The sequence below is a fragment of the Hyperolius riggenbachi genome, chromosome 1 (assembly GCF_040937935.1).
Source record: "Hyperolius riggenbachi isolate aHypRig1 chromosome 1, aHypRig1.pri, whole genome shotgun sequence".
In the NCBI taxonomy this organism is placed as follows: domain Eukaryota; kingdom Metazoa; phylum Chordata; class Amphibia; order Anura; family Hyperoliidae; genus Hyperolius; species Hyperolius riggenbachi.
This window is the reverse complement of record NC_090646.1, coordinates 198,613,591-198,639,664: the sequence shown is the minus strand read 5'-3', so window position 1 is coordinate 198,639,664 and position 26,074 is coordinate 198,613,591. Positions and strand designations below refer to the sequence as shown.

The 26,074-nt window shown below is 42.3% G+C and overlaps 1 protein-coding gene across 4 annotated transcripts in view; it reads right to left on the bottom strand.

Moving 5' to 3' along the window:
* LOC137570993 (uncharacterized) overlaps positions 1–26,074 on the bottom strand; it is a 65,893-nt gene that overhangs the window by 9,644 nt on the left and 30,175 nt on the right. For all 4 annotated transcript variants that reach the window (XM_068279705.1, XM_068279698.1, XM_068279709.1 and 1 more), the window contains exons 4-13: positions 25,900–25,990; positions 25,723–25,799; positions 20,596–20,706; positions 17,394–17,453; positions 16,342–16,498; positions 14,753–14,951; positions 11,781–11,859; positions 10,586–10,675; positions 9,710–9,782; positions 672–739 (exon numbers count right to left, since the gene is read on the bottom strand). In XM_068279705.1, coding sequence (XP_068135806.1) covers positions 672–739; positions 9,710–9,782; positions 10,586–10,675; positions 11,781–11,859; positions 14,753–14,951; positions 16,342–16,498; positions 17,394–17,453; positions 20,596–20,706; positions 25,723–25,799; positions 25,900–25,990 — 1,005 coding nt within the window. The remainder of the gene's footprint in view (positions 1–671; positions 740–9,709; positions 9,783–10,585; positions 10,676–11,780; positions 11,860–14,752; positions 14,952–16,341; positions 16,499–17,393; positions 17,454–20,595; positions 20,707–25,722; positions 25,800–25,899; positions 25,991–26,074) is intronic.

The window sequence follows — 26,074 nt, the reverse complement described above, 5'->3', positions numbered from 1 at the left end:
TCCCATTCACTTTCGTAAAAATCGAGACGATTGGGTACGTACAAAATCTTGATTTTTACCATGATTTTAATGAAAACAAATGGGAGCGATTTTTAAAAAGCACTCAGAAAGCGCTAATCAATCACAAGCGCTCATAAAAGCGCTTATAGTATAGTTTGGGCAACCCGCCAGTATGTTTTTGTATAATGCTGGGCATACACGGCTCGATTTTGCCACCCGATTCTCCTGCTCGATCGTTTCGCTGATTGATTCCGCAGTTAATTCTCTTATCTTCAGCTCGTTTTTCTTATCTCTTTCCATTCACTTCAATCCAGAATCGAGCAGCGAAATGATTGGGCGGGAGATAGGACATGTAGGAAATTATCTATTGAGCAATCTTAATGGCTCAAAATCGAGACGTGTATTCCCAGCATAACACAGGTGGGGGCTACAATCTTTTACCAGATACCAATGGCACAGAATTTCTCATATATCCAGTTCAGGTTTGCTGAATCACTTATGAGATAAACACTGGAGCTGCATCTAGTAAATCAGACCCTGGCGGTTGCAGAAGTTTCTTGTCTTCTGTGTTCTGAAATTCCACCAGTAACCGCTAAAATAAATCTGAATACTGCTGCCTCTTACCGCCATCCACATCTATGCCAATAGACCCATGCGTGTTCACCATATACCTGGGATCGGGATATTTCAGCTGTTGCCGAATCCTCAACTTTTCCACGGAAGAAGAAATGCCCATCACCTTAAACAGAATCAAATGACATTTTAAAGGGGAACTTCAGCCTAAACAAACATACTGTCATCAAGTTACATTAGTTATGTTAATTAGAATAGATAGGTAATATAATCTCTTACCCACCCTGTTTTAAAAGAACAGGCAAATGTTTGTGATTCATGGGGGCTGCCATCTTTGTCATGGGGCAGTCATCCTTTTGGTTGAAAGGAGGTGACAAGGAGCAGGAGACACAGTTCCAACTGTCCTGTGTCCTGATTACCCCTCCCAGCTGCACACGCTAGGCTTCAAATGTCAAATTCAAAATGAAAAAAAAAAATTGCACCAAAACAGCTGAATGAGAACAATATCAGAAATCCCATCATGCTTTGCACAGCATCAGGGGAAAAAAGCCCGGGCAGTTTTCTTCTGTGCAGCTAAAAATGAGGCTTGTATAAGAGAAAAACATTTATGGCTACAAGATACTAATTAACAGAATTCTAGGTCTGTCTACAATTAACTGCTTTTTTTTTTTTTTTTTTTTTTACATTATTTTGCATTCATATAGGATATGGCATCTTGTGCAGTGCTTTACAGAGTACACAATCACGTTACTTGGTCCACACTGTAGCAGATTTGTGTCTTGTGTGATTACAGCAGATTATCAGTCACAGTCCATAGCAGAAACCCTTTGTTAAAATTGTCTGCATTGTGTTTGCTGGATCGTGCATGTCATATATAACAATGCTATTATGACATGTCATATTTTCGTCTGGTATCTACAGATAATGTGGACCACACAACACAGCAGATTCGCTATAAACAGGCAGGTATAACCTGATCCTATACATAACATAGGATCCATCTACATGTCCAATTATGCTCTGAATTACAATGTAGAAACTGGCTCAGTTCACAGTTTACAAAAAAATGGGCCATTTATTTTTTACAATCTTTTGAGGATTTGCCGATTATTCTGGCTGACTGGATTTGGTCCTGTGCTTTCTACAGGAGTTTTAATCTGGGCTCATCCTATAATGTATCCAAGCGCTTGTCTCAATTTAAAATAAACCCTTTTTATATTATTAGCAACCACAAAAGATGTGCTGCACCATCTGAATAACGTGTGCAAAGGCCGTGTCATTATAGCAACACACAAAAGAAAGGAATGACCAAAATCTCTGCACCATCTGTTATGGTGGCCATACATCAGGTGACTTGGCGGGCGATCGACCATCTGATTCGATTATTATTATTGGATAAAAATGGTGCCACCGGTGTAACGTGGGCATGTGTGATGTCACACGGGCCCTCATATACACCAGCAACCAAGCACTGTGCATGTATGTGGAGAGAGCCCAGAGTCAGCAGCGGACAGGTAAAGTATACTGCATTAGGCACCAGGATGGAACATTTTACAGTGGGTGGAAGGGGAGGTGGGGAGGCAGCGAGGCAGCAAATGCAGCGTCACAAGGCCGATTCCCGAGAAATTTCACGCTGAAATCGATGGATCGGCCTGTGGTGTATTGGCAGGCAATAGATCTCTTTCTCTCTGATCGGATTCGATCAGAGAGAGATCTGTCCCTTGGTCGATCTGTCCATAAAGACAAGGTGATAAACCTCTTCAGCAATTCACAATTAGAGATGGCCCAAACTGTTCGGCCGCGAACTTGTTCACGCGAACATCGGTGGTTCGTGTTCGCGGTGAACCGTGAACTTTATGCGAGTTCGACCCGCCCCCTATACTACATCATTAGGCTAAACTTTGACCCTCTACATCACAGTCAGCATACACAGGGCAGCCAATCAGGCTACCCTCCCTCCTGGAGCCCCCCCCCCCCTAATAAAAAGCAGCAGCGTCTGCCATTTCCTCACTCTGTGTGCTGCGTAGGTAGTGAGAGAAGGGAGAGAGGTTGCTGCAGAGGTTGTTAGGCTTGTTAGCTTGCTTCTTGCTGATACTTATTGCTAAGAAGCACCCCAAAACAGCTCTTTTGAGAGCTAATGTTCTTTCGATTTTTTTTTATTTTTTTTTGTGGCTCACTGACACTTGCATATACAGCCCTGTCGGTCGCAGCTGGCCCTTGCTAATATCTATACTGTGCAAGGACAGCAGCACGCAGTGTTATATATACCAGTCACTGCATACCTGTTCATGGTACCTGTGTGTGTGACAGCTGCACATTTGTAATACCAGTCACTGCATACCTGTTCATGTTTACTGACAGCAGCACGCAGTGTTATATATACCAGTCACTGCATACCTTTTCACGGTACCTGTGTGTGTGACAGCTGCACATTTGTAATACCAGTCACTGCATACCTGTTCATGTTCACTGCACCTGTGTGACAGCACACAGTTTTATATACCAGTCACTGCATACCTGTTCACTGTACCTATGTGACTGCACATTGTATTAGTCAAGTCAGTGCATACCTTTCACTTCATCCCCCCCAATATGGACAAAACAGGCAGAGGCAGAGCCAGAGGCAGGCCACCTGGCAGGTCTGTTCGAGGTCGTTCTGTCGTGATTTCATGCGGCCCTGGACCAAAGTACAGTGTTTAGAAGGCACGTGCCATCAACCCCCAAGATTGTCAGGATGTAGTTGACTATTTAACACAGAACACCTAATCTTCCTCAGCTTCTGCACGGAACCGTGTAATATTTTCCTCCTCCTGCTCTAATTCTGGCACCCAAATTAACACTCAGTCAGCCGCCACCACCAAAGTGCCATCATCCCAGGGCTCAGCGGTGTGGAAATTTTTTTGTGTGTCTGCCCCAGATGAGAGCAATGCCATCTGTACTCTCTGCCACCAAGAATTGAGCCGTGGAAAGACCAAGACCCGCGTAGGGACAACTTCCTTACGAAGGCACATGATGACAAAGCACAAACTGCAATGGGATGACCACCTGAGGAAAAGCAGCACACAAAAGCAAAGCCACACACTGCAGTGGAAGATACCAGGCCACAATTATTTCTCAAAAATGGCGATACCCAAACTGTACCGTGATGTTGAAAGGCACACAGCGTTGGTTTAAGAGTCCATCTGACCACGTGGTCTGCAAAGCACGGTCAGGCCTGCCCGAAAACTAAGTCAGTCCCCACACACAGCATCTCTGCTTGCACGCCGTGTGACTGCCTGCCCCAAGACTAAGTCGGTCCCCAGTCCCCACACAGCATCTCTGCATGCAGGCCGCTTGACTGCCTTCTCTGCCACCAACAGGGTCCAGGTCTCCAGGTGGATTCCTGATTTTTTAAGGCCACTAACAAAAACAATACATTTTTTCTGGTGCATGTACATGCCTGCCTAATTTTTCTGGCTGCACTGCGGCTGCAACAACAAAACAAAAGGCATGTACATGTGTCAGTTCCCCTTCGTGATCGTTACCTTGCCGTGGTAAAGGGGCTTGCGTATCACAATGAAGCAATGACCGCCGGCTATGTGAGTGTGTCGGGGGGGGGGGCACACCCAAGATAATAAGGTCGTTACTTCATTGTGGACAGACCAAATTTGATCAGCTGGACAGTCACTGTTGTTCTATCATTGAGCTACCACAGCCCGGCGACCATATGGGCTTAAAATCCGCCATGGCATGCACTCTCGCCGTGGTGCGCACCAGTCCAGCAAGGTCGTCACTACACAAACAGCTGTTTGCGGTGTGTTACACAGTAAGTTTGGTGTGTCAGTGTGAAGCAGTACACTAATTACACTACCTGATTGATGCATACACATGCAAGATGTTTTAAAGCACTTTATGCCTCCAATTTAGCATTGCAATGTGATTTCTGCCCTTAAAACACTGCTGTGCATCAAATCCAGATTTTTCCCCGGGACTTTTGGTGTGTACCCCACTCTGCCATGCACCCCTCCAGGTGTTAGACCCCTTGAAACATCTTTTCCATCACTTTTGTGGCCAGCATAAATGTTTGTAGTTTTCAAAGTTCGCCTTCCCATTGAAGTCTTTTGCAGTTCACGAAGTTCACGCGAACCCGAACTTTTGCAGAAGTTTGCGTTCGCGAACCTAAAATCAGGGGTTCAAGCCATCTCTATTCATAATCAATATCCTAATAAATGACCAAATCCACAGCTCAGCCAGAACTGTTTCAATGTTGAAGCAGGGCTCACAATCTATAGAAATGGGGTAATTAGTGTACACAAAAGTGCCTAGTGCAGTTAGTGCAAATAGTGAACCAAAATAAATACAGACAGTATATTAATATTAATTCTTATCAAAACACAGTCACATTTAAATTCATCTAATGTGCAAACTAAATCCAATGGAGTAGCGTACAGGTAATGGAGTATAAATGTTATTGTATTGTATAAGTTGTGTATACTACACCGGGTTGCAGGATGTCGAAGAAAGGTCCGCAAATATGCATTCAGAAGCTGGTAATAGTTTTATGGCTGTGAGGATTACACTGTAGGCTGACTAGAGTGCCATACATTGGTTAGATTAAAGTTGGCTGAGGCGGCTGATAACGATTGCCTCTGCTGATAATTCTGTGTGTGTACAGCAGCCCCTGACCAGCGACCGCCGGAAACAGTAAATTCGGGCACCTGAGGCAAGTGGACAAAAAGGGCGCCGCCATTCACTCCCATAATAAATATCGTTTAATGGGCACCCAACAGGAAAAAAGGGCGCCGGAGAAAAATAAAGTTTTACAAGCAGCGCCCGGAGACTTTTACTGTTTTATAACTGCTTCTCATGATTACACATTATTTAATGATTTATAATTTTTTAAACATTATTTTTAAACGAAAAACAGTACAATCTTTTTTAAAACATTATTTTTAAACGAAAAACAGCACAATATTTTTTTCAAACGTTATTAATGCTTATCACAGGGGGGGTCTTAGGTTTAGGCACCACCAGGGGGGTCTTAGGTTTAGGCACCACCAGTGGGGTCTTAGGTTTAGGCACCACCAGGGGGGTCTTAGGGTTAGGCACCACCAGGGGGGTCTTAGGTTTAGGCACCACCAGGGGGGTCTTAGGTTTAGGCACCACCAGGGGGGTCTTAGGTTTAGGCACCACCAAGGGGGTCTTAGGTTTAGGCACCACCAGGGGGGTCTTAGGGTTAGGCACCACCTGGGGGGTCTTAGGGTTAGGCACCACCTGGGGGGTCTTAGGTTTAGGCACCACCAGGGGGGTCTTAGGGTTAGGCACCACCTGGGGGGTCTTAGGGTTAGGCACCACCTCGGGGGTCTTAGGGTTAGGCACCACCTGGGGGGTCTTAGGTTTAGGCACCACCAGGGGGGTCTTAGGTTTAGGCACCACCAGGGGGGTCTAGGGGTTAGGGGTAGGTACAGGCAGGGTTCTGTATGAGAGTAGGGTTAGGTATAGCTTTAGTCAAATTCTTATTAATCTTTTATAAAACGTTATTATACATTTCACTTTTTAAACAGGGAAGATTAACGTTTTTACAATTGCCGATTTCATACACATTATTTATATAGTTACATAGTTACATAGTTATTTTGGTTGAAAAAAGACATACGTCCATCGAGTTCAACCAGTATAAAGTACAACACCAGCCTGCTCCCTCACATATCCCTGTTGATCCAGAGGAAGGCGAAAAAACCCTTACAAGGCATGGTCCAATTAGCCCCTAAAGGGAAAAATTCCTTCCCGACTCCAGATGGCAATCAGATAAAATCCCTGGATCAACATCATTAGGCATTACCTAGTAATTGTAGCCATGGATGTCTTTCAACGCAAGGAAAGCATCTAAGCCCCCTTTAAATGCAGGTATAGAGTTTGCCATAACGACTTCCTGTGGCAATGCATTCCACATCTTAATCACTCTTACTGTAAAGAACCCTTTCCTAAATAAATGGCTAAAACGTTTTTCCTCCATGCGCAGATCATGTCCTCTAGTCCTTAGAGAAGGCCTAGGGACAAAAAGCTAGGCCTAGGGACAAAAAGACAAAAAGCTCATCCGCCAAGCTATTACATTATTACATTATTTTTAAACGAAATATAGCACAATTTTTTTTTAAACGTTATTCATGCTTATCGTTTAAAACCCTGCGCCCTTTTTTCCCGACGCCCTTTTTTAACGTACGCGCGACCGCCGCCTGGCCAGAGATTCAAAGCCCTCTCACTTCAGATTTCCTTTAAAGACACACAAATACTCAACCTTATAAAAGTGGACTTCACTTTAACCACTTAATGACAATGTATCGTATTAAAATGTCCTGTTTGAGCCTGTTAACGGCAACAGGACGTTTTAATACGTTACTCGTTCCTGCCGCTGCTCTGCATGTGTCCGCACCGCTCCTGCCGCCGTTTCCGTTGGGATTCCGTGTTCAGTTATAGGGGAAGAGGTCCTCTACCCAATCGCAATGCCTGGAATGAATGGACGGGACCGCGATCAGCGGCCACATCCATTCATAAAACAGGAAACAGTCACCGTGTAGTTAAATTTAAAAAAAAAAAAAAGTGAACACTTCCTATAATGGAAGCGTGTTCACTAGCGCCACCTTGTGGCCAAAAAGGAAAATTACACATACATGCACAAACATACATACACAATATTAATACAATTAATAATTTACACTTCCAAAGCGCCCCCCCCCCCCCCCCAACAAAAATATCAGTTTAAAAAAAATACATAAATAGTTGCCTTAGGGACTTTTTTTAATCTATATTTTATGAGGGAAAATTACTTTAACTTTTTTACTTTACAACATAGTAGGGGCTTGTAATTATGGACCGGACAAAAAACAAAATAAACAAAAAAAAAAAAAACAGAAAAATAACACCTATATTTCAAAGTAATATATTGTCGCCATACATTGTGATAGGAACATAATTTAAACGGTTTAATAATCGGGACAGCTGGGCAAATAAAATGTGTTGGTTTTATCCACAGGAGAACGTTTAATTTTAAAACTATAATGGCCGAAACCCAAGAAATAATGACTTTTTCCATTCTTTTCTTATTTTTTTCCATTAAAACGCATTTAGAATAAAAAAAATCTTAGCAAAATGTACTACCCACAGAAAGCCTAATTGGTGGTGAAAAAAAAACGAGGAATAGCTAATTTTCTTGTGATAAGTAGTAATAAAGTTATTAGGGAATAAAAGGGATGAGCACTGTCAGGTGAAAATTGCTCTGGTCCATTAGGGTAAAAACCCTTGGGGGTGAACTGGTTAAATAACAAAGCTATTGACAGGGCCGGATTTACCATAAGGCACTGTAGGCACACACCTACAGGCGCCTGATGATGGAGGGGCCGCTCACTCCCCTCCCCTAGCGCCTCCTTCCTTCTCTATGCAGAGCACCGAGCAGACCTTAAAGGACAACTGAAATGAGAAGGCTGTCATATTTGTGTCCTTTTAAGCAATACTAGTTGCCTGGCTATCCTGCTGATCCTCTGCCTCTAATACGTTTAGCCATAGACCCTGAACAAGCATGCAGCAGATCAGGTGTTTCTGACATTATTGTCAGATTTGACAAGATTAGCGGCATGCTTGTTTCTGGTGTTATCCAAACACTACTGTAGCCAAATAGATCAGCAGGGCTGCCAGGAAACAGGTATTGTTTAAAAGGTAATAAATATGGCAGCCTACATATTCTTCTTACTTCAGTTGTCCTTTAAATGAGAGTTTAGTCACTTGGCTCTTGGCATTCCACTGACAAGATCTCCCTTCAGTTGGGGCACCACTAGCTGGCTACCTAATGCTAAGGGACATCTGTAGCTACCTATGACTGGTAAGGGAGAAGTCACAGCTGGGCCAGCCTGCACACTTGCCGGGCGGTTCAGCAGGGGTTTGTAGATTCATGGAGGCGAAGTCTAGGGTGCCAGGACATCTATGCCTATAGGCTCCTGTAATGTAAATCCAGGCCTGGCTAACTACATTTCGGCGTTCTGTTTATTAGGAATCACAACTTCCTTAACCCAAGCTCCACTTCAGCACAGTCAAGGGTCTCGCATAGTAATGTCCTGTTTCAAAACGGAACAACAGAAGGGAGAGTGAATGACACCATGTGCCACATACCCTCCCAGAATGCTCTGCAGGAAGTTGGGCCACTGCTATGATACAGTAGCATGCTGTGGGACTTTGCTGGGCCTTCACAGGTTTTTTTTGTTTTAAGTGTGAGGGCACAGGTGGAGTGGATACCCAACTGCGCTAAAGTACAACAAAAATGTAGTGGACACCATTGCTAACTTCCTTGCAAAAAAATTGATTGACAGTATCTGCTTTTGAGAACATCACTCATAATTAATCTTTAGCATCTCCTGTGTGTAAAATCAGGTTAGTCCATGTTTATTTCCCTTTAGTGCTACTTTAAACAGGTGTGATAGTGAAGTTTTACTTTTTGGGGATGGTTGCTTGTACTTTTCATGTATTTGTTTTGGCTTTTATCAGTGCAGAGCACAGCGCTGGATTCTGTCATTTTAGAAAAACTGGGACTCTATCCCTGCATGATTACTTAGCTGCACAGAGCAGGAAACATTGCAGCTCTGGAGTCATCACTCAACACCTGCAGTGATTAGCAAACCTGCTTATCTGCTGCTGTAGCAAGGCTGTAACTGTCTCTGTGGATTAGACTGGTTTATGATGGCCAAGTGAATGGAGATGTGATGATGGTGTGAATGAAAGCGTAATAATTGGTGTCACTGAATGCAATTCACATGTGTGATGATAGTATGATTGGATGTGAGATAACTGTATGACCTGAAGGGTGATGACAGTTTGACTGGAGGTATGAAAATGGTTGTGACCAGTGTGACTGGAGGTATGAAAATGGTTGTGACCAGTGTGACTGGAGGTATGAAAATGGTTGTGACCAGTGTGACTGGAGGTATGAAAATGGTTGTGACCAGCGTGACTGGAGGTTGATAATGACATAGTGACTTGACGTGAGATGATGGTGTGTGTGTGGGAGGCATATCCTTTGCCCAAATATGTTTACAGTAAAAGGTGTTTTTCTCTCTCTCTCATCTCAGTTGGGAGGTATGGTTGCCTTGTAGCTTTGCAATGGTTTTACCTCTAAGCCAGGCGTCAATGAACAGGATGCCAACAGCTACATTATACTTCAGACCAAACAAAGTCACTCCACCCTAAAAATAGGGCAGAAAATGTTAGTATTACAAAACACATATAGGAGTTCATACACAAAATACTTTTATGCTGTAATGCATGGATATACACACGTATACTAACCGTTTATGTCAGTGTTTCTCAAACCTGTCCTTGTGACTCCCCAACGGTGAATGTTTTGCAGGCAAACTCATCTATGCACAGGTGGGATAATTAGTGTCTCAGCTACATGGAATCCACCTAGCTGAGACATTAATTACCTGTGCATAGGGTGAGGTTGCCTGCAAAACATGCACCAATGGGGAGTCGCGAGGACAGGTTTGAGAAACACTGGTTTATGCACATAAAGTCTTAAAGGTCATAAGTTAATGTCCATTAAATATAATACGCATAAAATGATGGGCCAGAAATCAGATGACAGGTACAACAATTCTGCATCCTTGTGCGTTGGTCACCATTTCTATAATGCGTTACATACAGATGTTATAGCAAACTTGAACTGAAAATAAACTTATGAGACTGTATGTTTAGTTCTAATGGAAAACAGAACATTAGTAACATAGAACATAGTTTCATATTTTTATTTTCAGTTTAAAGCCTACCTGAACTACACTTGTAATTCCCCACAAAGGGGGCACAACAATACAACACAATGTTTTCAAACACCCTTCACTTGAACAAACAAAATGATATGCATAATTGGGGATATCCAGACATTCTTATTGTGCTGTGATTTCCTTGCGTATCACACACCGTACACATACTGTAACCCACACAGAAATCCATGTGGTGTGAATGAGGACAAAGAGTTTGTGCCACTTACAGCAGGCATGACTAGTAAATCCTGTTGGGTTATCTTTACAGATGGAATAACATGTAACTGGTTTGGTCCATTTGTATGTTCTTGGAAAAGCTGAAAAAAAGCAAACCTTTTAAGTTTTATTTTATCAGAGCAATTTCTGTTGTAGATGTAATACTTAAATGACCCCCACAAGTATTATATCTGTGCTCTAGAATGTTTATTTACATTTATGTGCATTATTTACAAATGCTACCACACACCACACAACAGGTACAGGCAGTAAGAATATGAACACAAAAGACACTAATGCTGGGCATACACGGCTCGATTTTGCCGCTCAATTCTCCTGCTCAATCGATTCTCCGCTCGATTCTGGGGGCGATTCTCTTATCTTCCGCTCGTTTTTCTTATCTTTTTCCATTGTGTTCAATGTGGAATCGAGCGGCGAAACGATCGGGCGGGAGATCGGACATGTCGGAAATTATCTATCGAGCCATCTAAATGGCTCAGAACCGAGCCGTGTATTCCCAGCATAAGTCAGTCACATACATAGGAAAAAACAAAGAATATAAGTAGAAAAGCACCAGATATGAGGATATAACAACCACTATCCATTAAATACAGGGCACAAAAGATGCAAAGTGGGCACAAAGAGTGCTACGTTCCATGTAACATACAGGCATAAGAACTTGCTTGTTCTGCAAGAATCAACAAACATCTGAGATGTACAAAAGACCCTCATGGACACTCTACAGCTATCAACCAGCTATTAGTTAAGCTGAAAGTTAGCTAGGTCGTTCCTCTACAGTGCATCTGTGCCTTCACAGAACTTGTAATACACACAGAGTTGCGCAGCTACCCGGACTTGAGCTTTACTGATGCTGATGGTCTTTGTGGTCCTGATGACTGAACTTTTTTTTCCATCCATTTTGCTGAGAACACCACCTGGCAGCCTTCTCCTAATATTGGATTACCTGAGAGTGTCTTCAGCCTACCCTTTTAGATAGTTGGGTATTTGGTGGATAGACTTTGGATTTGGAGAGGACTCAGTAGCTAGGACTTCTAGGACTACATACCATACTACTTTCTGTGGAAACTTTGGATGTGTTTTATTTGTTTCTTAGTATGCCATATCAATAAAGAATAAACATGGTGGACTAGACACCATAATAGTCTCTTACCATTCTGTTTGCCACAGTTCCATAACAATGTTTACCTTCTGCATGGGTGCTACCAGACCAATGTCATACACCATGAAGCCATCCACTCCAGCGTTGATTTCAAAAACCTTCAGTCTATAAAAAGGTTATTATAATATATGATAATACGATCTACAGCTTATCTGTGTTTCAAATATAGTGTCTTGCCAAGGCCATTGTAATGGCCTCAAATGACCTTGAAATCTCCATATTCTTACAACTGTGAGGGATCTCAAAGCCTTGTGATGAATTACCAACCTTCTTCCCAACATGACTTAATTTCCGGGATTAAGGAATAGACGGCAATCATATAATACACTGGAAAGATGCCATACACTTTCAGCATTGTTGGTTTAACTATTAAAGTGCAGTACACCTGAACTGAGAGGCTGACTTATTTATTTCCTTTTAAACAATGCACAATGCCTGGCTGTCCTGCTAATCAACTGTGTCTAATACTTCTATACATAGACCCTGAACAAGAAAGCACAACAGGGGTTTCTGACTGGATTAGCCACATGCTTGTTTCAAGTGTGTGATTCAGACCCTACTGCAGCCAAAGTTATTAGCAGGATGCCAGGCAACTGGTCTTGTTAAAGAGGAAATAAATATAGTAGCCACAACATCTCTCTCAGTTTAGAGTATACTTTAAGACTGGATTCACACTGTGCACATTGCATAACACGTTAGAATGTGTGTGAACTGCAAAGACTGTACATAGGTGTTAATTCAAAGCCTGTATGCAGTGAGTTAAGGCAAACTGTAGCGAACGACGGGTCCGTCAGACCCTCCCACTGGGCAGATATTCTGCCGACAGTAGCACGTGTGTACACGCTGTAGATCCACTGAGCGGATCTGTCAGAAACAGTCTTATCAGTCTGCCGACAGCGTGTGCACACGTGCTACTGTCGGCAGAACGTCCAACCAGCGGGAGGGTCTGACGGACCTATCGTTCACTACAGTATGGCGTGTGTACGCGCCTTTAGAAGAACACGATCCGTTACAACACAGAAAAGTGAACAGGCCTATAGAATTCTATGGGCAGTGAGTGTTATTCTGCAACACAACTGATGCAGTGTGAAATTACTCCAAAGGTAAGGGTCCACAGTTTTTGTTCTTTTATTTGGATTTGAATAATTTTTGACCTCAGCAAGCCAACCTTTTACTGCATTCAGGGCAATTAAGGTGCCCATAGATTACACCACTTGGTGGCCAATCGACCATCCGATTCGATAATTATAATCAAATTGGATAAAAACCAGTGCCACTGATCGACAATGCAACCAATTTCGGGCCAAAATTGGGCGCATGTATCGAATGGATATGCTGGTAAGTCTCGGACTGACATGCCCGATCGGGTGCCCCTCCAATGTTTTATGTCCCTCGGGTGCCTGTGCAGTTTTACTTTACCTGCTATGCTGTTCACGCTGCTGCCATTCTTGTACTAACTCATTCAGGCCCCTCATGACTAGCGGCATATAGCATGTGTGTGACGTCAAACACGTGCACTACAAGCTATAATGCCGGAAACCACATAGGGGCGCAAATGCGGACGTACGAGGACAGTGGTATCGCATACAGCCACGAGTAAGTATAACTGCACAGACACCGGGGGAGAAATAAAACATTAGGGCGTGAGGCAGCGAGTCACAAGGCGACTCCCACTACAAAGCCGACTCCCACAAGATTTCATGCTGAAATCGATTGGGAATCGGCCTGCAGTTTATGACGGCCAACAGAACTCTCTCTAACCAGATTCAATCAGAGAGAGATCTGTCTCTTGGTTGATTGGCCCCCAAAATCCCCAGATGTATGTGTACCTTTAGAGTCTAAAGCATTTGTGGGGAGATGTGCTGCCAATCTCATAGCATTTGTGGGGAGATGTGCTGCCAATCTCATAGCATGTGGGGAGATGTGCTGCTAATCTCATAGCATTTGTGTGGAGATCTGCTGCCAATCTCCTGTCATGGCCACACCCCTTCCTGCTATGTCACCGCCCACATCCGGGTATGGCCACGCCTATTTTTTTGTGGCCCCCCAGCCCGTTTTCAAAACTCAATGTGGCCCTTGACTTAAAAAGTTTGCCCACCCCTGCTTGTCTCTTAGACTGCAGACAATTACTACAGGTTGCATTAGAAAATGCTTCATATCTCAAATCAAATGCAAATAACATTGAATTTAAACATGGGTAAATGTTGTTCCATAAAATATAATTAAAAATTAACATGCATTGAGGCCTTGTTCACATTGCGTTCTGTTCGCGTGGCTGTTAGCGGTGGGCGGTTTTTGATGCTTTTTTATTCCCGGCGCTTAGGTGGGCAATTCGTTTTTGTGCTAAGCGGTTTTCTAAGCGTTTTTCCCTAGTGGTTTTGTAATTCACTCCCTGACGCAATTCAGGAAGTGAACTCTTTGACCCGGAAAAGAATAAATACAATGTATTTATTCTTGAAAACCTCAAACGCAATCGATGCACAAAGCGATTTTGTAAGCATTTCGCTTTTTTAAATCACCTCAAAAATGGTACATGCAGCGCTTCTCTGAGCGGATCAGAAACGAACCGCTCAGATGTGAACTCTGTCATAGAGAATCATTTCACAAGCGTTCTTAGGTTTGAAAATAGGGCAAAAACGCCCTCAGTGTGACCGAGCCCTTAAAGTACTTTCCAAACACAGATCAAATGCAAAATACAAAAATAACTGGATAAAAGTCCATATAAAGAAGATATATTAAATCACGTTCAATATACAGAATTTATTACACTTCAGTAATAACGAGAAGCCCACAAAGGTGGTAGACAATTCTGATGGTGATTAGAGGTGAAAGCATGGTCCAACCACCAGGGGGACAATCACATCTGACCAAGATCTGACTACGCACACCAAACAGCAAATTTGTTTTTGGTTTTCACTTCAGCTTTATTGATTGAAGTGGAACACAGCAGATAGCATGTTAGCTCTTCTTCTTCCACACTCAGACATTTACTGTTTACCTTGTGACAGCTGCTGTGACATTCTCATACTCGTCACTCTGTTTATCCTGTGGGAGCAGGAGAGCAGCCATTCCCCCTGTAGCCAGGGCTCCTCGCCGATGACACGTCTGTACCAACAAATCCATGTAGCTTTTCAGGAACCTCTTTTCCATATTCACATACTTACTGCGATCCGGCAATAAGAAATCTGAACGATGACCTAAGATATGATAGAGGTAATTCACAGATATAAAAGAGAGCTTTTTGGTTTCTTTAAGCCCCTTTTACTTTCCTAGCGGTTCTGGGCCACCAGGAGCTATCTTTGTATTAGGTAGCTGTAAAAACTGTATCACATTGCTTTACAGTTATGCGAAAGGCTAAATAATGCCATATTAACCCTTTCCAATCTAATTTGCGATCACCCACGCCCCCCCCAACAATTACTTTTTTCCAGTATGCTGTGGGTGATGGGTGATCGGAGAATTGTGGTGGCGGCGGTGATCCGTAGGTTCTCTACCTCCTTGCTTTAGAGCGGAGAGGTGTCCCGGCATCAGGGGGAAGGGGCAGGCCAGCACCTACTTGTACACTGTAGCTCTACCTCTTGCACTAGCGTAGATGTGTTATTGCACAGTGTTGTGTGGTGCTGAAGGGAGATCAAAGTAGGGGACGCCTTACCTGACTACATCCGGCAACAGTGCGCCTAGTGGCAGCTAATTTTTACATTACACAGTATTGTAGCCTGAGCATCGGGCTGGTGACAATCAAAGTATCGGACTTTATCTGACACTTTATCTGTCACTTTGATCTGAAGGGGTTGAAGCTGTGCCAGATTTTATCTGGCAACAGCGCCATCTAGCGGCAGCCAGTTTTCATATGACGGCCTTTTCCTTCATATGCTGGATCCACACCATACAATTTTTTGGGCAGATTTACCTGCCAGATCGATTATTTCTAGCATGTCCGATCTGGAGATCAATCGATTTTCTGAGCGAATTCTGTTTACTTCTATGGAAATCGAACAGAAAATCACTCAGGAAATCAATCGATCTTCGGATCGGACATGCTGGAAATAATTGATCTGGCAGGTAAATCTGCCAAAAAATTGTATGGTGTAGATCCAGCAATAGGTCTGACATTAGAACTATGGAGGAAAAGGCTAATGTCGGATGTAGTCAAACATAGGATTAGAAAGGGTTAATGTTTTATTTATTTTTTTGCCAAAGTTTATCTCACTAAACCTCGAAGAAGCAGTGTGGTCTACATGCTCCCTAATCCGTGATCAACTCCTGTTCTTGGTTAGCCAAATACAGATGTGTGTCTGAGCTCAGGAACATGAAGCCAGCACATGCCTACTGTTACTGCCCATGTTCCTGGCATGTTTTTGATAAGCAGCCCCATAGTCATGGGTCTAATAAGGTATAACAATCCATTATGACTAGGCAGAGCTCTGCCTTTCTTCTGCTTCTTCTGAACAACCAGTCTGGATAAGAAACTGGAGAAAATACCCATTTGAAGGTGTCCATAATAACTTCCATTTTTCATGTGCAACTGCTAAATTCCAACTGACAGAACATAATGCATAATTCAAAGTGTAGCTATTAGCCTATTACCAAATTTGTTAACAAAAGATGCTGAGTAGTCCCAGATTCCACAGTTTAGCCCTGCAGAATGGTCTCTGAGTTCATAGAGGATTTCTTCCATCTCAAAAGAAGCCAGGACACTCTCAATCAGTACTGTGGCCTTTATACTTCCCAAAGGTAGGTTTAGCTGCATTACAATTGGATACAATAAAATAAAGTTAATAATCAGTTATTGGTTAATGTGCATTGATTAAAACACAAATCAGCCACAAGGGTAAAGGTGATTCTGATATTCTTTTTGGGGGGCTCTACCACTATCTACTACAGAGTCTAACTTGTGCTGCTACATGTCATACTGTCCCACTCTTCCTCCATCATTAACTGTAATGTGGAGCCACAATAAAGGATGCTGCAGTCGGTGGGCCAACACAAAATTGTGCTCCATGAATCCCAATCCATAATTCCCAAAGAGAAACTAGTGAGCGTTTCCATTCACCAGAACCTACCAAAAAACTGAAAGGGTATTTGAACAGGAGAGAAGTATGTGTGAGAGTCTATAGGTCCCATTTACAGAAGGAACATGCTTTTCAAATCTTGTTTACACTATATTTTATAATCAGCCATACTGTAAACTTTCTGTGTACTCAATATTGTTGTATTATTCTAAAGTGATGTCTTAATTAAAGGGGACCTGAACTCTTGCACAGGACAGAAGGAAAACGTAGAGAAATGCACCCTGTGAGTATTTAGAGAGTTTAGCCTATTTCTCCATCATCTGTGTCTAATCACCACTATAATTTGATCTCTCAGCTTTGTCAGCTCAGGAATCTCCTCTGCCATGGCAGAGCAGCTTATTGGTAAGCACAGGATGTTAACTACGGTATATGTCTGCTTCCATGAAAGCAGGAAGAAAACACACTGCCAATTTATTGCAGGATTTGTATCAGCTGTAACAAACAAATGTTTTTCATTAAAAGTTATTATGCTGTTGCTTATCTTTTAGAGCAGAGAGGAGGTCTGAGTTCAGGTCTTCTTTAAAATGTCACCATATGAAAACAAACACCAAAAGAGCATATTCTTACCTTCTCCTCAGTCCATACAAAAATCTGATTCCACAACCTGGCCTCAAGATAGCTCTCCACCTAGAATAAATGTGCATTTCCTTATGTAAACGGTATGTGAAATGCCATCTTTTACACTCAAGGAAAAAATGTGTTCTTATTTATTTATATGTTGTTGATAACTATGTTGCAGTAAACTGACTGCTTGGACCAGAATGGGTAAAATCACTTGATAACTTTATTCGGAATACAGGTATCACAAATAAATCTGATGTGTATCAGGCAGTAGTGAGCCCTTGCTGACAACTATGACTATTATTATTCATAAGGTTGCAGAGCAAATACTGAGGGAGGGATTATACTTGGGTCCAAGGAAAACACCCATGGTTTTCTGCAGACCAGTTTTCATTTTGAATGCGCCGTTTCCGCATACAATATCCACAGATGACTGCCAGCAATCAGTGTGTGATATCAGCATGCATCAAGGCTTTTGGTTTTTGTTTTTTGCACTAATGTGACCCAGCCCATTGGTTTCCTGCAATACCTGGTGTGAATGAATCTACACGTGGGGAAAAGCCATTTCATCCATCAGATTTTTAAACTGTTCAAAAGAGAACATCAGTGGCTAAACAATGGTGTATTATACTAAGACCAACTGACGGTTTGTAAGTGTAAATAGTATTCATCCCTTTCAATACTGTTGTTAGGAGCTAGTCTCTGTGATTGTTTGTGTATGGTAATTCTATTTGTTGTTCAGACTTTGGAAATATCTACATTGTATAATATGAAAAGACTAAACAATCTATTGTTTGCCTGCGCCATTTTATTGTCTCATATGTTTACCTGTTTCTGCTTTCAATACCACCCAGACAGATTATCTTTCCTTTTAATTCTGAAGACAAAGTTTAGCTCTCTATGCCAGTTTACCTACCTTATCCCAGTTTTACATACAACTCATCATTGGACTTCATATTTTCTGATGTCATTATAACACCCACTTTTTGTTTTAGATGAATTAAAAGGTAAACACACACATCTGATTTTTTTTTTTTGGGGGGGGGGGGGGGGGATGTCAAAGGTTTTCATGTCAAAATCAGCCTGATCAGCCGAACGTCCGTTTGTACACACCTCCGATTTGACGTCCAAACGACCGGTTGTTTGGAAAAATCAGACGTGTGTATGTACCTTTAGCCACATTCACACAGCTAATCAGATATTATTGTCTCCTAATATCTCCACATATGTGGATGACAAAAAAACGGCAACAAAAAACATGTAATTTGACTACCTCTCAATGTTCTCATCTGTAGATGTGAAAAATGAAACTTCTACAACACAAACATGAAAAACGAGGGGAATAAGATGTGGCTCTATCTGATTTATAATGTTAGAGGCAGTGGCGTAGCTAAGGAGCTGTGGGCCCCGATGCAAGTTTTACATGGGGCCCCCCCAAGCAATCTCCATACATATCAATTGATACGTCGCGCCAAAACCTGCCAATGGCAACTACAGTGTCAGAGGTGCAAGAAGGGAATAGTGAGCAGTTTGTTAATGATTACCACTATTCAAAGTATCTATAGAAGTGATTATTATGAGCACAGGACCAATAGAGAGCTGATACTGCAATTCAGGGTGGGCCCTACGGGGCCCCTCTGGCCCAAGGGCCCCGATGCGGTCGCTACCTCTGCACCCCCTATTGCTACGCCCCTGGTTAGAGGTGTGTGTGTGTGTGTGTGTGGGGGGGGGGGGGGGGGGGATACAATACACTTCAGTGACTGGAACTATCAGCAGTTATACTTATGGCAGAGAGGTGGATGATTGGGTAATGTTTAAAAGATGCAAAAACAGCGTGGTAAGCGTATCTGTGCCGCATTGTTTACATACTTGCCTAGCAACACCACCTCCGCCACCTGCCTGGCTTCCTCCAAGTGCAAAATGTCCCCCTTGTTGCCCATGCCATGTAAAATCTCACCTGTCCCGCTTGTGTAACTCCCTGCGTCTTCCTCTGTCACCCCCATTAACGTGTGCTGTACCATGTCGTGAGTGTGACATCACATGCGCCTGGTGCCATGTGGTACATGCAATAACAAGAGTGAAAATGGATGATGCCGGGGGTCGCACCAGCGGGACAGGTGAAAAAGTATATACTACACGGGCACTAGGGGGCATTTTTACATTTGGGGGGGACAGCGGCTGGGGGTCCATCACATCCGTCGGTCATGGAGACATCGAACGCCTTTACTGCTGTGCAACTGAGTGAGCACTTTGACTGAGAATTTCCAGCATGCTTGTCGCATCTGTCAGTCATCGAACGCCATTACCGCCGTGCAGCTGATTGAGCACTTTGACTGAGAATTTCCAGCACAAAATCAATCGAATCACTGATTGGCTAGACTTGTTGTGGCACCAATATTCATCAGATTCAATCGAATTATCAAATTGGATGGTTGATCGTGTGGCGCGGCAATATCACCAGCTGTATGGCCACCTTTAGCCTTTGTTAAATAAATAACAATATATAACATGCATTTTCTTGTTGTTCATCTGAGATTGTATTAACATAATCGTGTGTTCCTCAGATGGTTCTATGATTATGTGTAATGTCCTAATACGTAAAACCTTAGGATTGAAAGAGAGTAGATTTTCTTTTTCTTTTGACTGTAGAACTTTAAAGTGGATCCGAGGTGAACTTTTACTCATTGCATAATTGTGTTCCTTTCCTATTGTTTATAGGGCATTTCTCAAGCCAAATATTTTTTGTTTTTGTTTTAATACTCAAATTCCCTATAAACTAAATAAACCACGCCCACAGGTTTTCAGAGAGCCTTGGCAGTAGCAAGGGCTCATGGGAGCTCAGTCTGGGCAGGAGGAGGAGGAGGTGTAACTAGCCATTGATTTCAGAGGCAGAGGGGAGGAGGGAGGAGGGGGGATTATGATTTTTTTAAAGGCTGAGTGCTCAAGATACAGATAAGCCTTCCTCTGTGTAATGTTTACAAACAACATGGCTGATGTCATTGTATCTATTAAAGCTGTTTGCAGCTAGATTTGCAGTGTAAACTATCTAAACTTTAGATAAGATTTATAGACAAGTTAGTTGTTATAGTTAGTTTTTCATCTCAGATCCGCTTTAACTATTATTGCCAATATTGTTGTATGCTTTCATCCATATTTCTTTATGACTATTGGTTATTGTTGAAGCTGTCTAAGAAGCTGAATATTCTACCTTTGATAAATAGAAAAAAGGACCACTTTCACTTTGATGAAGTTTTTTTCCAGTGTGGTACATCAGCAAGCCAAAATCAAAGAGAGGTCCTGGGACTTCCCTGCCTTTTACCTGTTAGGAGGAAATTACAACATATAAAAACATAATGTTAGGTATGTATCTTACCAAGGAATTCAGTATAAAAACTTAAATATTTTATGTGGCTGCAGAACACTAATGCTGGGAATACACATTCAGTTTTTTCAGCAGATAGATGGATTGTTAGATAATTTCCATCAGGTCCGATGTGATTTTGATCATTTTTCTGATCAATTTTCTGATCACTTCTATACAAATCGATAGAAAAAAAATCAGTTTGGACCTGTGAGAAATTATCTATCGAGCCATCTATCTGCCGAAATAATCATTGTGTATTCCCAGCATTAGTATTCATGGCAGAGTCATAACTGGCTATAGACATTAGACGGGTGAGACCCAACCTGTATTGCTATGCTATAACCAGCGGCATATGTAATGTGGTCAACTACTGGAATCTGGATCTGGTTGATAAGCGGTCTAGTTGACATCCAATAGACTATAAAAATAGGGGGCCCCCCAAGTTGCATTAGCTTTTGGCACAAGTGTGTATGGAGAGAGTATGCGCGGGCGAATGTGTGGCAATGTGGTACTATTTCCTGGCCAGGAATAAGCTACATGTTACCTTGCATTACAAACATGTATAGCTCACACGCATACAGCTGTGAATTGCTCCATAATTGGTGTTTTTAATTGATTGGGATAGAATTGGACAATCTTAGTTGTATTTGTGAGGGGATCTGTTCTAGATAATGTGACTTTAATAAAGGCGTTTTGGTATACTTTAGATGGCTTTGTGACCCATTAATCTATTATTTAGTCGGTATAGACATTAGAGAGGGCAAGCTTATGTAGTGTAAGAGACTCTACAGGAATCCCTATTATTAGGCTTTTCCGCAATAAATCTGTAGCATAGCTAGAATCTATTGTATTTATATTGTATAAAGGGTTGGGAGGAGGAGCAGGCGCAAGCTGCCAGTGCATGGGTTTCGCAGCATGTCCGGTTGGTGATGAGCAGTCAGCGGACACTAGAGACCATCTATACACACTTGGAAAAGGCACATGAAACAATCCTGTGTGATTGTTTGGGTGACCTAAACAGGAAGAGTGTACAACCTTACATACTAAGTAGGTGTTACTAATGTTACACAATGCAGTGGTTTATAACTCTGGCATACTAGTTCCTGCAGTGTGCATTGTTGTTAGCAACTGAATTGAACAATTGTTTTTCCTTGGCCCAAATAATCTTTTTGACTAGAAACAGACAATGTGTACAGGTGTTCCCCAGATGTTCAAGGCCTTCCCTGCAGTGATCTGTCAGGATGGATTGCCTACTTGTCTTGTTTTTGTGGCAACTTCAAAGGAATCACCAGGTTTCTGCATGCAACCCTGCTGTAACACTGCTCAGTAGTGTCTGTGCTGTCACTGTCACCCAAAATGATGTTTCAGGTGACAAGGGGCTTAATTCACAAATAAGCATTGCTTCAGCAGCACTCATTAAACACAATTAGCGGCTGCTATGCAACTCTACACTCACTCCTTGTAGCGTAGCGTGTCTTACATAGTAACACGCCTCGCTTACATGCTGTAAATACTGGCCACTGCTGTGAAGTATTGCTACCATGATGCTTCGCTAGCGCGGCCGCTACTATGCTAATTACATAGTAACTATGTTAATTAACATAGTAGTGGCCGCACTAGTGAAGCATCATGGTAGTGATACTACACAGCAGCGGAGAGGATTTAAAGGATGTAAGCAAGGCTTGTTGCTATGTTATGCCTAATACACACGGTACGATTTTCCATGCGATAGGTCGACCCGATAGATATGTCCGATATTGCTCCCGATCATTTCCGCGCTCGATTTCTCATAGTGGTGAATGGAAAAATATAAGAAAAATGAATGAAGATAAGAGAATCAAGTGCAGAATCGAGTGCGGAATTGTGCAGGAAAAACGATCAGGTCACAAAATCGCACAGAAAATCTTACCGTGTGTACCCAGCATAAGACAGAGCATAGAGATGCATAGCGGCCGTTAATTGTTTTTAACGAGCATTGCTGAAGCAGTGCTCATTTGCGAATCAAGCCCAATGAGTAAAAGTGTGTATGTAACTTACATCTTTCATGTGACATGGCCATACACAATGCAATGTTTACCCAATCAGGTAAGTAACCTCAGAGAAATCTGCCATAGCCATACTCTGGTTTATAATATCAAAGAAGTAAAGGTATGGGGAGCGCAGAGCTGGTGTAAAAATATGTAATTTATTAGAAATACATTTACCTAGTATAAGGCCTATAGACAAACAGATGACAGACACCAACATATACCCTCCCATAAAAACACTACTGGGGCAAGCTAACTGCTAGGGTAATTGCAAACAAATGGAGTGCCCATGGGGCTATAGTTAATTCTCTCATAAGTGGACCTGTCACTGAGTAATCTCCTAGCTTCTCGTTCATAATTACTTGCTGTCATCAAAACTACATTGCCGCCCTTATCGCTCTTTTTAATAATGATATTGGGATTAGACACTACTGGGGCAAGCTAACTGCTGGGGTAATTGCATAGAACTGGAGTGCACTCCTTTTGAGTCCAAATGCATGCATAAAAATATTCTTCAGGCCCAGAGTAAGACTTGCATCCAGGTTATGGGTGAGACGAGCCCATGTGGGTGATATCCCATACCCCTAATTAATTAGATACTTTAGTTTATAGCCAACAGATCGGCCAACAGATATATCCCTCTCTGATCTAATCTGATTAGAGAGGGATCTATTGGCTGCCCATACACTGCACACAGATTTTGAATCAATTTCAACATGAAATCGATTCTAGACCTGTGGAGCTGCCGCCACCTGCCTCGCCACCTCCATGCCTCCCCCATTCGGGCTCCCCTGACCAGCACGATAATGTCACCCATCCCTGGAATCCATGCTGTCACTTCTTCTGGCGTCCTCTTCTGTGTCCTCTTTACTTCTTGTCCAATCCTGTGGTAAGAGCGCTTTACTGTTTGGGACACGAAGCGAAGAGGACACGGAGAAGAAGGCCAGTCAGAAGAAGTGACAGCACGGACCATGGGGACTTGCGCCGGCAGACTGGTGAGATTATTGCTGCCGCTATGATGTGTCGGTCGTTGCCAAATCAAACGCCGCTAGCTACGCGCTCCTGACCCGCTGGTGATCGAGCAACATTTTCCATCTGGACCGATCGACTGAAATTGGTTGCAGTTGCATTAACGATTTCACAGCAGATTCGATCACAGTGATCGAAGCTGCTGTGTAGCTGTATATCGCCGTGAAGTTGAGCTAGTGTATGGGTACCTTTAGGCCTATTATTCAATTATCTGTTTAGTCAAAGATATGCTCATTGTATGCAACTGCATCCACAGCTAGAGTATAGACCCCTTATTGACATTGGCATTGATGTTGGCTGAGGAGCTCACCCACATTTCTGGGGAACTGTGAAAACAACAATCTGACTGATCAACATTCTTCTAACCAAGGTGTTACATCGTATGGCTGAAGGTCTGTTCAGCTTGAATGTAGTGTGCAGGTTGGCTGCGGTGGCCGATAATGACTGCCTCAGCTGATAATCAAGCATGTGTATGGCAGCCCCTGGCCCAGCGATGTTTCCCAAGGGGATTGGGTCCCGATCCCTGATGGCCGACATAAGTCAAAGGTGTGTATGCACCTTTAGAATAAATACCATGTAATTGTCCACTACCACTTCAATTAACTAATAACCTTGGTTCGTCTCCAAAGAGAGACAGAGAAAACATGTTTAGAATGCTTAGGCACAGTGACAACATGTGAAGAAAGAAGACCTTTCACCACATAGGGCTCTATTCACAATCATTTTCCGCATGCGGAAATGCACTTACGGTAAATTCCCGACTGAAATGAGACCATCTTGACAGTCACAAAATTGCACGCATGAACATTTACCGCATGCGTAAAATTTTACGCATTAATTAACTGCATGCATAAAAATGCGGTAAAAGTCCACAAAAGTCGGTAGTTCCCGCAAAAAAAAAAACAAAATTCACAAGAAAAAAGGGGCGCCTTATTTCTGACTTAACTACCGATTTTTTATCACCTACTAGTACTTGGTGATATATTTTGCTTCCCATTGACTCAAATGGAGTCTGGAGCCTTGAGTGCTGTGTTTGCTGAACTTTAAATTTTTTTTTTTTGGATACGTTTTTTCATGCCACTTTTTTACCGCATGGTTTCTGCATGTTTACTATGTAATTACGCATGTTTCCCAAATTTTTTTACGCATTGTTCCCGCATGCAGGAAACATGCGGAACATTTTTAGTGAATGTGGAAAAAATGCGGAAATTATCACTGGCGGTAATATAGCGGTAAAAAACCTCTTACCGCATGTGCGATTGTGAATAGAGCCCATAGTGGGGTACATTTATCAAGACCAAAATTTGTTTCAAAACAGCTGCAGAAGCTGAGGAGCTGCCCAGATCAGAAGCCTTATGCTGGGAATACACGGTTCGTTTTTGCCTTCGTTTAAACCTTCGTTTCGATTGTGCCTTTTGTCCTTTTCGATCCCGAAATAATCGGTCATATAGTTAATATCACCACCCACGGTTTCGTTTTTTTTTCGATTCTGATGGTTTCGTTTTTCCAATGATCGAAGGCTGCAAAGAAACGAAACGAAAATCCCTTTTTACAGGGACGGACTAGCATAAACGAATATATAATCGATCTGAACAGCCATCAAGCCTACCAATGGCTCGATTAGATGGATAAAGAGAGATAATATCAAACATGTTCGATCACTAGTCGTTCGTTTTTGGGGTCTATTAATCGAAACTATAATGAGATTATGACTATTTTCACATACGTTTTCAACACTCGATTCGTTTACCGAACGAATCGAAGGTTTAAACGAAGGCAAAAACGAACCGTGTATTCCCAGCATTAATCTTGGCACTGCTCCACTGTTGCACCAGTTCTGTTCCGGTTTTCCTTGTACTGGTTTGATAAATCTACCCGATTGTGTTTGAAAACACTAGTGAGCATTACACATTACCAGCATATTGTGCTCCACCATATTCCATGCTCTTGGTCTCAGCATTAATACTGGAGCCTTTGAGATTGGTGGTATACCTGAATGGAGAGACACATGCAAATAAATGTAAATGTCACAGCTAATCTATTTGATTTTCTTTACATAGCACTAAAATGTAGACTATAATTACTGTATTACCTGGTACATTGTTATAAACAACTTGGTAGATATTGAAAATTCCTTTAATCTGATTGAAGAATGTTGGGCAATTCCCATCATCAAAATCCACCTAAATAACAAAGAAGCTGACAATGACAACAGTTATCAAATTCTCATTTTTATAGATAAAAATCCTTTCACATGCATAAAAGCA